We start from the raw sequence: 12,376 nt of genomic DNA, 5'->3' as shown, positions 1-12,376 counted from the left end.
TTTTCCTACTCATCCTCGCCTTCCATGACACAGACTATGCTTCTTCTTTTACAAGTGCTGGCTGATGGGAGTTGTGGTCCAAAACATCTGGAGGGCACCAGGTTAGTGAAGGCTGTTTTTCAATAGAAGCAACAACGTGGTGCAAGCCCCCAAAACCTTCTTTCCCTCACCCCATTTCTGAGATATGGGGGGAAGGCACCCAGCTCAGCCTGAAACTCCCCACACAGGTTCCGTATTGCTCAAGCATCACCTCGCCATCAAGACTTCCTGTGGAGCTTCCAGGAGATGCAAAACCAGCACCATGAATCACACGCAGCAACACAAACAAATCTAATGTGCGAGCATCTGTGAGGCTGGGGGGGGGGAGGTAGGGAAAGCAGCAGCAGAATAACACCCAAGTTTTCCTGGGCTGAGGCCCAGGAAAAGAGGCTAGGGAAAAAGAGATAGAGAAAGAGAGAACAAGACGACAAAAGGCAGGAGAGCGGCCCGACTGCTTGCATGCACATTTCACACATGGCTGGAGTTCAGAGCATGCCTCTCCCTGTTCCTCTCTCCTTGACTGCAAGAGGGTCCCTTACAACTGCTGCAAAATCCCGGAATCTCCTCGAGTTGCCAGCTGCACTGTGCAATGACTGCTAAGGACCATTATGACTCCTGAACTGACAGGGAAGGGAGCTCAGCTCACCTGTTCTTTCCACTCAAAACTAACCAACTCCGGTCTGCCCCACCCCCACCCTAGCCAACATGCACTCCACAAACTACCACTTCTTTTAATGGTGTTCCAAACGTCACCTAGCCCTCCTCATGCCCCTGTTTAATGCTATTTGCCCCCATCCCCCATTTCAGACAGAGCCCAAGAAGGTTGGGGGGGGGCAAATGCCAAGCATGGCCGGCCAGAGGCCCTTGGGGAGCAATTTCATGCCTGCTCTCAGAGAGGGGAGAACTGCAGACAGTCTGGAAAGGTGCCACCTCGCTTCATGACCATGCCCTTTGCTCAGCCTCACAATCATCGTTCACCAGCAGCATCTTCTATCAGGGATGTAGGATTGTCACTCAGGTTGCATCTCCATGCCCATCAGCTCTGGGGCCTGGCACCTGCCACAGTCATGTCAATATCATGCAAACTGAGGGCACAAAGCATGTCTTCATGCTCCTTTCCTAGGAAGACTAGGAAAACAACCTCCCATGATGCTTTTCTTGTTTTTATTCTGTTTTGTAAGCTGCCTCAAGAACCTGACTGAAGGGCAGGGGTAGAAATTTCTAGAACAAACAAGATAAGTAACTCAAGAAGCTTTGGGGATCCTGCCCTGGCTCTGAAGCACCCAATTCTGGTGGGCTTTCTCTAACGCAAGATACAAGGGGAGGGGAGGCGACCCAGTGTGCTGACCTGGCATGGGAGAGGGACAGAAGCCACGACGTTTGTGCACAAAACAGAGAAGGCCTGTCTCTGAAGAATCAGCCAGTCTCAGCTGCCTTACAGACCTCAAGATGGAGAACACCATCCAAGGACCAGGAGGCCTCCTTACCCACAAGGGTGAAGATGGGGTCGCAGGCAAACTTGCGCCTGATGAGGATCTCTGGGAGGTGGCGGAAGACAGAGATGTTGGTGATCAGGTGGGTGCTGATGTCACTGACCATGCTGGCCAGCTGGGCTAGTGTTGGAGAAAACTCCACCTATGAAAAAATCAGAAGCTCAGCAGAAAGGGACAAACAGCCCACAGCAAAATCCCCAGAGAAGAAGCACGCGGCACAAAGGCCCCCCACTCCCCAGGCCAGGGATGAGGCCTAAGCAGAAAGGAAATCCCCTGGGATTTTTTTAAGAAAGTCAAAAGCTAATAACATTGCCTAACTTGGAGATGCTTATTTGACCACAACAATCATGTGAGATTCCAAAATATGACCAAGCAGTATTCGTACACACGCTTACACACGCCCCCAACCCACTCTACCCAGGCAATTCATTTTAACAATATACTGCATTTCAAAATTCAGGTATGTGGATGTTGAGACATGGAACTGCCCTGGCTGCTCCAAGCAGCTTCTCCCAGTGGCCCTGAAGGGAAGAGTCTGGGACACACAGAGATGGAGGGCAGCAAAAGGCTCACCTGAGGGGTCTGGCCTGGGTAGTTGTCCTGCAGAATCACCTTCACTCTGAAGAGAGGGTTTGGGCTGGTCTTGCCATCCCCATTGATGGCTTTGGAGAGCTCCATCAGGGACCACTTGACATTCAGCCGCAGGGCATCCTCCATCATCCTGTCCATCTTAACGGTGTAGTTGAACCAATGCTGATGAACCTGGCAGGGGAGAGAGAGGCACATGGGAGACAGCTTGGCTTCAGGCATGTTCACTGAGTCCTACTTCTGGGGAAAAGGCCGGGTAGAAATGAATAAAATAATAATAATAAGCCATGACCTTGAATTCCTCTCCAAAAGACCTTTGCTCAGCGTTGCTAAGAACAACAGATGCCCATGTCCAGATTCATTAGAGAACACCTGGCCCATTGCCCAGGCAAAGCCGCCCCCTCCAAATGCACACTCAGCACTTCCCTGAACCGTCACGGCCCAACCGGGCAGCCATTCCAGAGTGTTCCATACAAGTGAGGTGAGAGAAGCAACGGCACCATCTGCTGACAGATACAGAAACCAAGTGCACAGCGCACTTCCGTTCCTTTCAATGTCACCCAGTTCATTCCAACGTACTGTGAAGGAAGCTACACTTAGTAGCAAGGGTAACGCAGCTCTGATGCACGCCACCATCTCCTGCCCTCTCCTCACCTCTGGCCCGTCGTGTTTAAAGACTTCATACGTCTGCCGCATGATGTCAAGGCTGTCTTCGTGGAAGGTGACCAGCTTCTTCTGCACCAAGGCCCGGTGCTCCTTCTGGTCCTCCTCAAACTCCAGGTCATTGTACACCCTCTTGCCAGTGATCCGCACCAGCAGAGCTTCACTCATCTGCTGGGCCCTGCGGGCAATCGCCAAGGTGGCTGCCTTGTATTCATTGACAATGTTCTGCACCTGCCATGGGAAAGCCAGAGCTGTACAGTTCAGGAGGACAAGGAAGCAGAGCAGGCAGAGCTAGCACTGGAAGAGGCACCAACGGACACCCAGATTCATAGGGAGAAGGCCAGCCTCTTTGATGCAGGAAGGGCGGGGCCCAATCTGGCTGGGAGAAGTCCTAGGGGAGCAGCCCTGGCGCCGTGAAGGAAAAAGGAGAAGAGAAGCAGGCAGACCCAGAAGCGTAACACCCCTGTGCAAGTGGTAGCGGGGGCGGGGGAGACCAAAGTAAAACACTGAAAGGGGGGGGGGAAATCAGGCTAGTTTCTCACAATAATACTGACTGTACATTTGGCCTTAAATCTCAGGTTCTACAAATGGTAGAAATTAACTCTTTTTATTATTATTGCTGCCTTGGGCTCCTGCTGGGAGGAAGGACAGGATACAAATAAATAAATAAAAAATATTATTATTGATGGGAATCTGTAGATTACGGTTCACTTGGGAGGGGGACTTTCCTCCATTGTCCGTCCCCTGCCCCCCCCACAGATGCCCATGCCACTGTGGCAATGCCACAGAAAGCCACACCCACCTAAGGAGGAGGAGGGATGGCAACCAGAGGGCAACTGAAGAGGTGGGAGGGCCTTCAGGCAAAGGGGTGGGGCTGGTGGCAACAAAAGGGTCCAGTCCAGTCTGGGGGAAGGGAGGGACTTCAGCAAAGGGGAAACTCAGAGAACTGCCTGCCTGCCCGCTCAACCACATCTAAAAGCACTTCTCGCCTGGCAGAGGAAGCGGCGGTGATGCTGGTGGCCTCCATTGCTAAAGGGAGCAGGTAAATCCTAAGGCAGAGCATCAGACCCTTTGGATAAAACAGAGTCGGACACAAGCATCCAACTAGAGTTCTAAACGCAAGACTCAAAGAAACCAAGGATGCATGTGATTCCCCACACCAGGGGTGTAGTTGCCCAGGGGCTTGGGGAGAGGTCTTAGACCCCTTACTTTTTGGGGAGCCCTATGTCCCCAGCATCCTATTTATTTATTTATTATTTGATTTATATCCCGCCCTTCCTCCCAGCAGGAGCCCAGGGTGCAAACAGAAGCACTAAAAACACTTTAAAACATCATAAAAACAGTCCTTAAAATACATTAAGACAAAACAATGTTAAAAACATTTTTTTAAAAAAAGCTTTAAAAACATCTTTTAAAAAAGGGTTAAAATATTATTGAAAAAAACATATTAACAAGCAATTCAACACAGACGCAGACTATGAGCAATCAGCATGAAAGGGGAGCATGTTAGCCACTGAGAAGAGTCTTCTAACATGCTTCCCTGTCCTTTCCTGCTGATTAGAGCCAATCTGAGTGAAAGGAGGCATCAGCCACTCTTTTAGGTAGCTAACACAAGCTTCCCATTTCATCCTTGTTGGCTCCTATGGAGGTCTGTTGTTGTGAGAGAAGGCATTAACAAGGATCTCATTCTCAATCCAGCAGCAAAAAAAGGGGGGAGGGCACTACATTACTGCCCCACCCACCCACAATGGTCTCATTGCCCCAAGGGGCACAAAGCAGGAGGCAGGAAAAGCCAGCTCTGCCAGCAGCCAAGAGGTCACTGAGCCAACCTCTCGCCCCTTGAAATGTGCACTTGGGCTGCTCCGCTTGTCCCTCAGTAGCGCCAGAGTGTTTTGGGGGAGGGCTTGGGAAGTCAGAAGGAGAGGCTTCTGGGGGCAGCCAGGGTCCCAACAGCCCAGAGCAGAAAGAAGCCTCACCTTGCTAGCATGCAGTCGGCACTCTGAGATGAAGACAGTGCTGGCCCCTTTGAGGGACCAGTGGAGCTTCTTCAGCCCGGGCTGGATCTTCCTGTCCAGGTAGCGGATGCGCTCCCTGAAGAGGCCTCTTTCCTCTGCAGACAGCATGCTGATGATCCTGGGGGGGTGAGGAGAGAGATGGATGAGGGCAGATGGATGAGACCCACCCATAGAATCAGCTCTTCTTTCCCCTCCAGACCAGCCAAACTGTTGCACATTCTGCCAGCACCTGGAGTCTTGCCATCAAAACACATGCCCTGGCCTCTGACAGTTGAAAAGGACTATGCATTCTTAATTAATGCAGGGTCATCTTTGTATCTGTGATTGGCTTTAAACTGTATTATTTCTGTTGTGTAATCCATCCTGGGACTTTAGGATGAAGGGCAGGTAATAAATCTAATTATTAAAAAAATATATAAAGATATTTGTATACTACTATTTCATTTAAAAATATCAAAGTGATTTACGAGTAAAAAAAAAGTACAGTAAAAACCATTAAAAATACAGTAAAAATTAGCTATTGCAAAAAAACATCTCCTTAATTGCCTGCATAAGCCTGGCGGACCAGAAAGGTTTTCAGCAGGTGCTTAAAAGTTTAAACAGAAAGCGCCTGCTGATCTCTGTTGGCAAAGCATTCCAGAGGCTGGGCCGATGATACTGAAGGCTCGATTTTCTTGTTGGTGTTAAATGAGCCTCACCAACTCGGGGGATGACCAGAGCCACTCCTGCAGATGATCTCAGTAACTGCTGGGATATAAGGGTTCAGGCAGTCCCTAAGATACCCTGGGCCTAAGTTGTTCAGGGCTTTGTAATTAATACAAGGACTTTGAATCTTGGTTGGGAGTGGATGGGCAGCCAGTGCAGATGTTTTAAAATGGGTGTCGCATGTTGTCAGCAAGGTGCTCCCAGCAGCAATCCGGCTGCCACATTTTGCACCAGCTAGAGCTTCTGAACCAGGGCCAAGGGCAGCCCCACATAGAGCACATTGCAGTAATCCAGGCTCAAGGTCACCAACGCATGGACTATAGAGATCAGGCTATTCCTGTCCAGCTGACAATCCAAACAAAGCTGGTAAAAGGTACTCCTAGCCACAGAGGATACTTGTGCTTCTGGTGACAAAGATGAATCCAGGATTACCCCTAGGCTACGGACCTGGTCCCTCAGAGGGAATGAGACCACATGCAGGACAGGTAACCTGCCTATCTCCTGGGCATGGGAACCACCTACCCGAAGAGCCTCCATCTTCCCAGGATTCAAGCAGAGTTTTTTGGCCCTCATCCAGTCCACTACAGCATTCAGACACCGATCCAGAGGGTGCAGAGCCTCTCCTGATTCAGATGTTATGGAGAAATAGAGCCGCAGGTCCTCAGCATATTGCTGACACCTTGCTCCAAAACTCCTAATCACCCCTCCCAACAGCTTCACGTAGATGTTAAATAGCACTGGGGAAAGTATAGTATCCTTCAGAACCGCATAGCACAAGGGCCAGGGGGTGAGAAACACTCACCCAGTGCTACTCTCTGGGTGCAGCCATGGCGGCAAGAGCGGAACCATCATAATACAGTGCCTCTGACAACCCATCCTACTGAATTGGTCCACGAGTATACCATGGTCAATGCTATCAAATGCCGCTGAGAAATTGAACAGAAGTGGCAGGGTTGCACTCCCCTTGCCTCGCTCAGGATAAAGGCCTTCAGGGCAATCAAGGCTGATTCTCTTCCGAAACCGGGTCTGAATCCAGATTGTGATGGATCTAGATAATCAGTCTCATCCAGGAATATTGCAGTTGCTCTACAACCACTTTCTCCACCACCTTTAACATCACCAGCATCATTTATGATGATGCTATTTGGATTCCTCTGGATGCATCTGATTTGCACAAATCAGTCTGATTGCAGGTTTCTGAGGAGAGACTGGAACAAATTTCTGTAGACATATATTCAGGTTCCCTTAAGAACATCAGAAGAACCCTACAGCTGGATCAGACCAACAGTCCATCTAGTCCAGCATCCCATATCCCACTGTGGCCAACTCACAAGCTGGCCATGACGACAGCAGACCCACCCAACTGTTGCTCCTTGGCCAATGGTATTCAGAGGTAGACTGCCTGTGAACATGGGCGTCCAAATATAGCCGTCATGGCTCACAGCCCTTTGACCTACATCTTCTGCTCCATTAATTAATCCAATTGTTTTTAAAACCATGTAAACTTATTGCCATCACTACATAGTAAGGACTGGTGATCCCAGCCTTTCCTTCAGCCACTCTGTTGCACTCCTAAAGACGTGGAACTCATGCGCGCGCATGTGCACACACAGTTTCAGTCTATTTTTAGGGCAACCTGGAGCCTTTTCTCATCTGGGAGGGTGACTGCAAGTGGAGAATGGCCTCCTCCTTCCTGCCTGGCTTGTTGTAGGCCAGAGCAAGCGGCATTTGGTATTTGCAGATTATAGCCAGCTGGGGATGCAGGCAGTTCCCAGGGGCTCAAGTGCTGCTGCCTCCCTTGTTGCTTAAAGATTTGCCCTTCAGGCCCCCTGGAAGTGCTTCCTGCTGCCCCAGCCATGCCTTGACTCCAGCATGCGCTCAGGGAGGGGTGGGTTCATCAGGAGGTTGCTGTGACATCAAGCTCTCTTCTTTTTTACGGTGTTGTTGCCACATTCATAAGGAGATCAGATGAGTTATTTGCCTCCTGACTAAGATTTCCGAAGGTGTGTTTGGCAAGAAGGGGGCTCTCTCTCTCTGCTTTGCCACAGTCTTTTCTGAAGTGTGACACAGAGGCGTTTCTCTGCAGAGAAAGTGTTGTTTGAAACTAGCTTTGTCTTGGCAGCTGTATTTTTATCATGACACAAGTGTAAGCATTTCTTTTGTGCTGGCTTTTTTCCACTTGGGAATTAATCGGAGACCAAGCTGGTGCTGTGCGAGAGAAATGGGCAGCATTCAATCTCTGTTCTCATCAAACTCTCCTGCTTAGCTCAGGGAAGGCTGAAACGGTCCTGTGTGTGAGGCTTTTATTTGGATCCCCATTCACACATTGAGGCTTTTAAGCTAAACACAGGGGAGGATGGTGCATGCGTATCTCCCAGGATAATTAGTCTGAAGGAAAGACCACCTCCTCATTTTCCTTTCCTCCTTAGTGGACAGCCTTCATTAACGGTATGTCTTTCCTTCCAGGGAAACTGAGGCAGGCAGAACTGGGAGTTTGCCATTGCCAAATCAGCAGAGCACATCCCAGGCCCTCCAAGTAGCTTATCGGCTTGCCTGCCTCCCTTTTGTTTCACCCAGGTCTTTCCTAGAGCTACGCAGGTGAATGGTCCACTCAGGCCAGTAGACCAGATGGAGTGCCTCAGAGGGAGCATTAAATGGGGGGGGGAGGAATTTCTCCCACAGAATGGAATGGCTAAATCTCATTTGCACAGCCCTATGTGCTGAAGCGAGTGGGACCTACAACCCATCTATGGATACCAAAGGGTATCGCTGGTGAGGGAAAGAAGGTCCCACGAACGACCACCTCCTGCACCACAGAGCCAGCTCTGCCCTTTTGGCTCAAAGCATCTCAGGTCCAGAGCCCCCCTCCCCTCCCCCTCCTCCACAATCCGGGCACCCGGAATCATATTCAGGAAATGAAAAGAGGGTGCCACTTCTGCACAATGCCAGGTCCATCACCAGCATTTCACAAGTGCTAAGGTTTAAATCCTGTCCAAAGCATCGGCAACTATCCAAGCATTCAAGCCAGTGTAGGTGGAATGGTCAATGGGCAGCTCTAGTTATTACTGTCATTCAAGCACATGTTAACCAAAGGGCACCGGTTCCGTAGCTGCGCCGGCCTCCTGACCTAAGTGCTATAAGCCAGGCCATGCATCGCAGCAGGAAGGGAGAACAGATTAGCTCTTGCTGTGAAACTGGCTATAAGGTTAGAGGCATAAACACCTCGTGCACAGACACTGGTGAAAATCATTCGTTCATTCTCTTTCTAGACCACCCACCAGCCAAAGTCCTTGAGATGCAGCAAGCAACAAGGGCTAGAGCAGGCCAACCCCCCGAGAGGGCCAACCTGTTATAGTCTCGCGCCACCAGCAGCAGATTCTCCCGCAGGTTCCGCAGGTCCTCTTTCCTTTCATAAACCTCGACCACGTAGTGGGGGATCTCAAACAACACCCTTTCCCAGTAGTGGATTTCCACAAATAATTTCAGCAAGTGCCTGGAAAGAGACGCATGGAGGAATAAGGAGGTGTGTGTGTGGGGGGGTCCAGCCTCCACTGCTTAAGACACCCACTCAGCTCACTCACTCACTTGTCAAAATTGATGTCCAGCATCCCAGCCTTTTCAGCGCTCACTACGAGGAGAGGGGTGTCCAAGCGTTTCAGGCTGTCCTTGTCCAGAGTCTGGGTCCATTCGTGGAAGGTCTTCCTCTCAATCTCGTCCATGGCCTGTACAAGCAGCTGATAGGTCTGGAAGCTCTCTTCCCCAGTCCCAATGTGGGGGATGAAGTGGGCCTTGGTAAGACACTGCCAAGGAAAAGACAGCGAGAGGACAAAAGCAGCTTCCGTAAGGGACAAACACTTTGGACCCTGAGAGCGCAGCACGCCGACAGGTCGCGGGGAGGTTTTGTTAACTTATTTTCTCCCAAGCGCGCTGAGCAGGCATCACCACTCCCGACCGCAGCAGCGTTTGGATCGGAGCCGCCTCCGCGCTGCCAGACTCTCCAAGCAAGATGCCGCGTTCTTTCCTGGTGAAGAAGCATTTCTCCGCCAGCAAGAAGCCCAATTACAGCGAACTGGAGAGCCAGACTGTGATTGTCTCCCCACTTTGGACCCTGCTCTGCTGGTGAAGATGGCCAATGAGACATGCAATGTGATGACCAATGAGGCACTCACATTGAAGACACGGGGCAGATTATCTGTCCACCTGCCACCACCCCTCCCGTGCACGGCAGCTAGCATGCTCTGACTGGCAGTGGCTCTCCAACATTTCAGATCACCTGAGATGCTATTGGGGATTGAACCGGGGACCTTCTGCATGCAAACCCTCCTCTGCTATTGGACCACAACCCCTCCAGTTTGATTAAAGATTTCTGGCACATCCATGTCCCCAAGCACAGACACAGTCTTTAAGATATAGTAGGCTTGCAAATGGCAGCATGCAGGTTCTCCACCTGTGGCCACGCTCCCCTCTTGCACTGGAAAGGGGTTGGTTCTGAGGGTGCATGTGAATACACAGAACTGAGGATGTAACAGTAGCAATCACAACACACCACCCTAGTCTAAGGCAGAACTTCATGTGTGCAAGTCAGAAGGAAGGAACACTAGCAGAACAGCCGCTGATTTTGAGATCACCTACTCTTCCTGTTCCCTTTCCTCCCTCCCTCCCAACCCACAGCCCCCCTCCCAACCCACAGCCCCCCTCCCTCAGCGCCATCCCCCCCCCATCTTGAGCTCAGCTAGAACATTAGTTCATTGCTTGGTCAACGGTGGGCACAAATGAAATGGGAAAATAAAATCCTGGTTGCCCATTAAACTCTTTCCGGTGGGTGTAATAAAGAAAACAACATATGTCACCTAGAAAAATTGGGCCAATTATTTGTGCCAAAATAAAAAATATATATAAACGCTTTTTAAAAGCTTTTTGTCATTAGGAAAGCTGAATCAGCCATGACGTGTTGGTTTTCCCAGCGTGATGGTCTCCCAGCCACAGCCTGCAAGAGAGACATCACTCAAAAAAATGTCAGAGTGTGTGCAGGGGTGCCAACACTCATGGCCTTCAAAGACCCACCAGAGAAGCGATGGCTCAGGCGGCATCCACACTGGGCATTTACTGTAGAACAGCCACACTTGTTTCGCTCGCAGAGCATCTGCACACAACCGTGAACAAAAATCCCCCTCTCATGACTTCCCTGTTCAGCACCTAGTGCTCAGAACATTCAACATTTTTAACACAATGGAGCAGCTGCACAATTTCCCCAGGTGGGAATAATATATATATTAGTCGGTTGTCACCCACAGGTCGCTACAGCCACAGACAGCCACAGGCAGCACACTAATACAAACCACATCATCTTAGCCTATCAAATGCCTGGGGGGAAATATGTCTTTCCCTGGCGCCAAAAAGATGTCAATGATGGTGTCAGGAGGACCTCACTGGGAACCATATTCCACAGATGGGGAGCCACAACTGATTAGGCCCTTTCCCTTGTCACCACCCTCTGAGCCTCCCAGAGGGAGACCTGGAGAAGGGCCTCAGAAGAAGATCTAAGGGTCTAGACAGGTTCATATACGGAGAGGCATTCCAGAAGATATTAGGGTCCTCAGCCATAAAGAGCTTTATAGGTCGAAACCAGCACTCTGAATTGGGCTTGGAAGTGTACAGGCAGCCAGTGCAACTGGAACAGGATTAGTGTTATATGATCCATTCACCTTGAACCCGTCAACAGTTGAGCAGCTGCATTCTGCACTAATTGAAGCTTCCGAACCATTTTCAACAGGAATGGCTTATACAGATTGCTGTAGCCATTTTCTTCGCTATAGTCTGTCTCTCTCCTCCAAGAATCAACTCTATCACTTTAAGCCTTCCCTTTGCAAACAGCACTGCCTCTACATTCACCTTTTTCTCTCTCCCCACCCCTAAATAGTAGCAGGGTTGGGTGGGGGAATCATGATCAGGAGTGCAATGAGGGGGGAGTAATTAACCCTTTCTCCACACATAATGGTCCCCAAAAGATCACAGTATGGGGTGATATTTCAGTTCATGCCCTCCTGGGCACAGACCAGGGTTTTCCCCCAAAGTTATTTACTTTGGGGGAAATACGGGGGGGAAGCCCATTGTGAAGGAGCATGTCTTCTTCTCCCCATACTTTCCTGGGACAAGGTGCCCCATTATGCTATCCTAATCTCCCTAACCAGAGAAAATGGCACTCCTGCATCCAAGGTGGGCCTTGAGCTAGAACATCCTGGCAAGATTTGGGCCTGCGTTGCCGCAAAGGTAGTTGCATTCCAGTCCTGTGTGAACAGATTCCTACCAGTCAGCAGCTGGGAAATTCCACGCTAAGTAAGACTGCAAGGGGGCTTACATGATCAGAATGAATCAAATCCAGGACATGTGTATAAACACACTTACTATCCTTCCCCACCTCCCAAACCCTTTTATGGGGGTGGAGATGGGTCTACCAAACCCTCAGTTTCTGAACTTAGCTTTTTCCCTTTGGCCACTTGGCACCAGGATGGTATTCCTTGGACATCCCAAGACCTGACTTGGTGCTAGCAACTAGGTATTTCCAAGGGTTGCACAGGAATAAGAGGGGAAGTCAAAATAATAAATAATAAAAAAGCAATCCACAGGTAGGCAAGAACAGGAGTCAGAACAGGCTGAGGTCAAGCAAGGAAGAAGAGAAGCCATCCTGGGGCTCTCTGACAGGGCTCTCCAACAAGGAGGATGTTCAATCAATCAATCAATCAATTTATTTCGGTCCGTGACCAGAAAAGAAATTACAACAACACAAATGTAACAAGTGTAACAAGAGAAACACAGTAAAATGTGAGTTAAAATTTAAGTCAAAATCATCCGGTTAAAATGGGTTGGCTATAG

At 49.8% G+C, this 12,376-nt stretch overlaps 1 protein-coding gene across 5 annotated transcripts in view; it reads right to left on the bottom strand.

Moving 5' to 3' along the window:
* DNAH2 (dynein axonemal heavy chain 2) overlaps positions 1-12,376 on the bottom strand; it is a 131,281-nt gene that overhangs the window by 76,512 nt on the left and 42,393 nt on the right. For all 5 annotated transcript variants that reach the window (XM_061588226.1, XM_061588228.1, XM_061588225.1 and 2 more), the window contains exons 14-19: positions 9,089-9,303; positions 8,850-8,996; positions 4,760-4,916; positions 2,775-3,014; positions 2,106-2,294; positions 1,527-1,674 (exon numbers count right to left, since the gene is read on the bottom strand). In XM_061588226.1, coding sequence (XP_061444210.1) covers positions 1,527-1,674; positions 2,106-2,294; positions 2,775-3,014; positions 4,760-4,916; positions 8,850-8,996; positions 9,089-9,303 — 1,096 coding nt within the window. The remainder of the gene's footprint in view (positions 1-1,526; positions 1,675-2,105; positions 2,295-2,774; positions 3,015-4,759; positions 4,917-8,849; positions 8,997-9,088; positions 9,304-12,376) is intronic.

Source organism: Rhineura floridana, chromosome 11, assembly GCF_030035675.1.
Source record: "Rhineura floridana isolate rRhiFlo1 chromosome 11, rRhiFlo1.hap2, whole genome shotgun sequence".
NCBI lineage: Eukaryota > Metazoa > Chordata > Lepidosauria > Squamata > Rhineuridae > Rhineura > Rhineura floridana.
The sequence above is the reverse complement of the archived record's forward strand: the minus strand, read 5'-3'. Positions and strand labels throughout refer to the sequence as shown.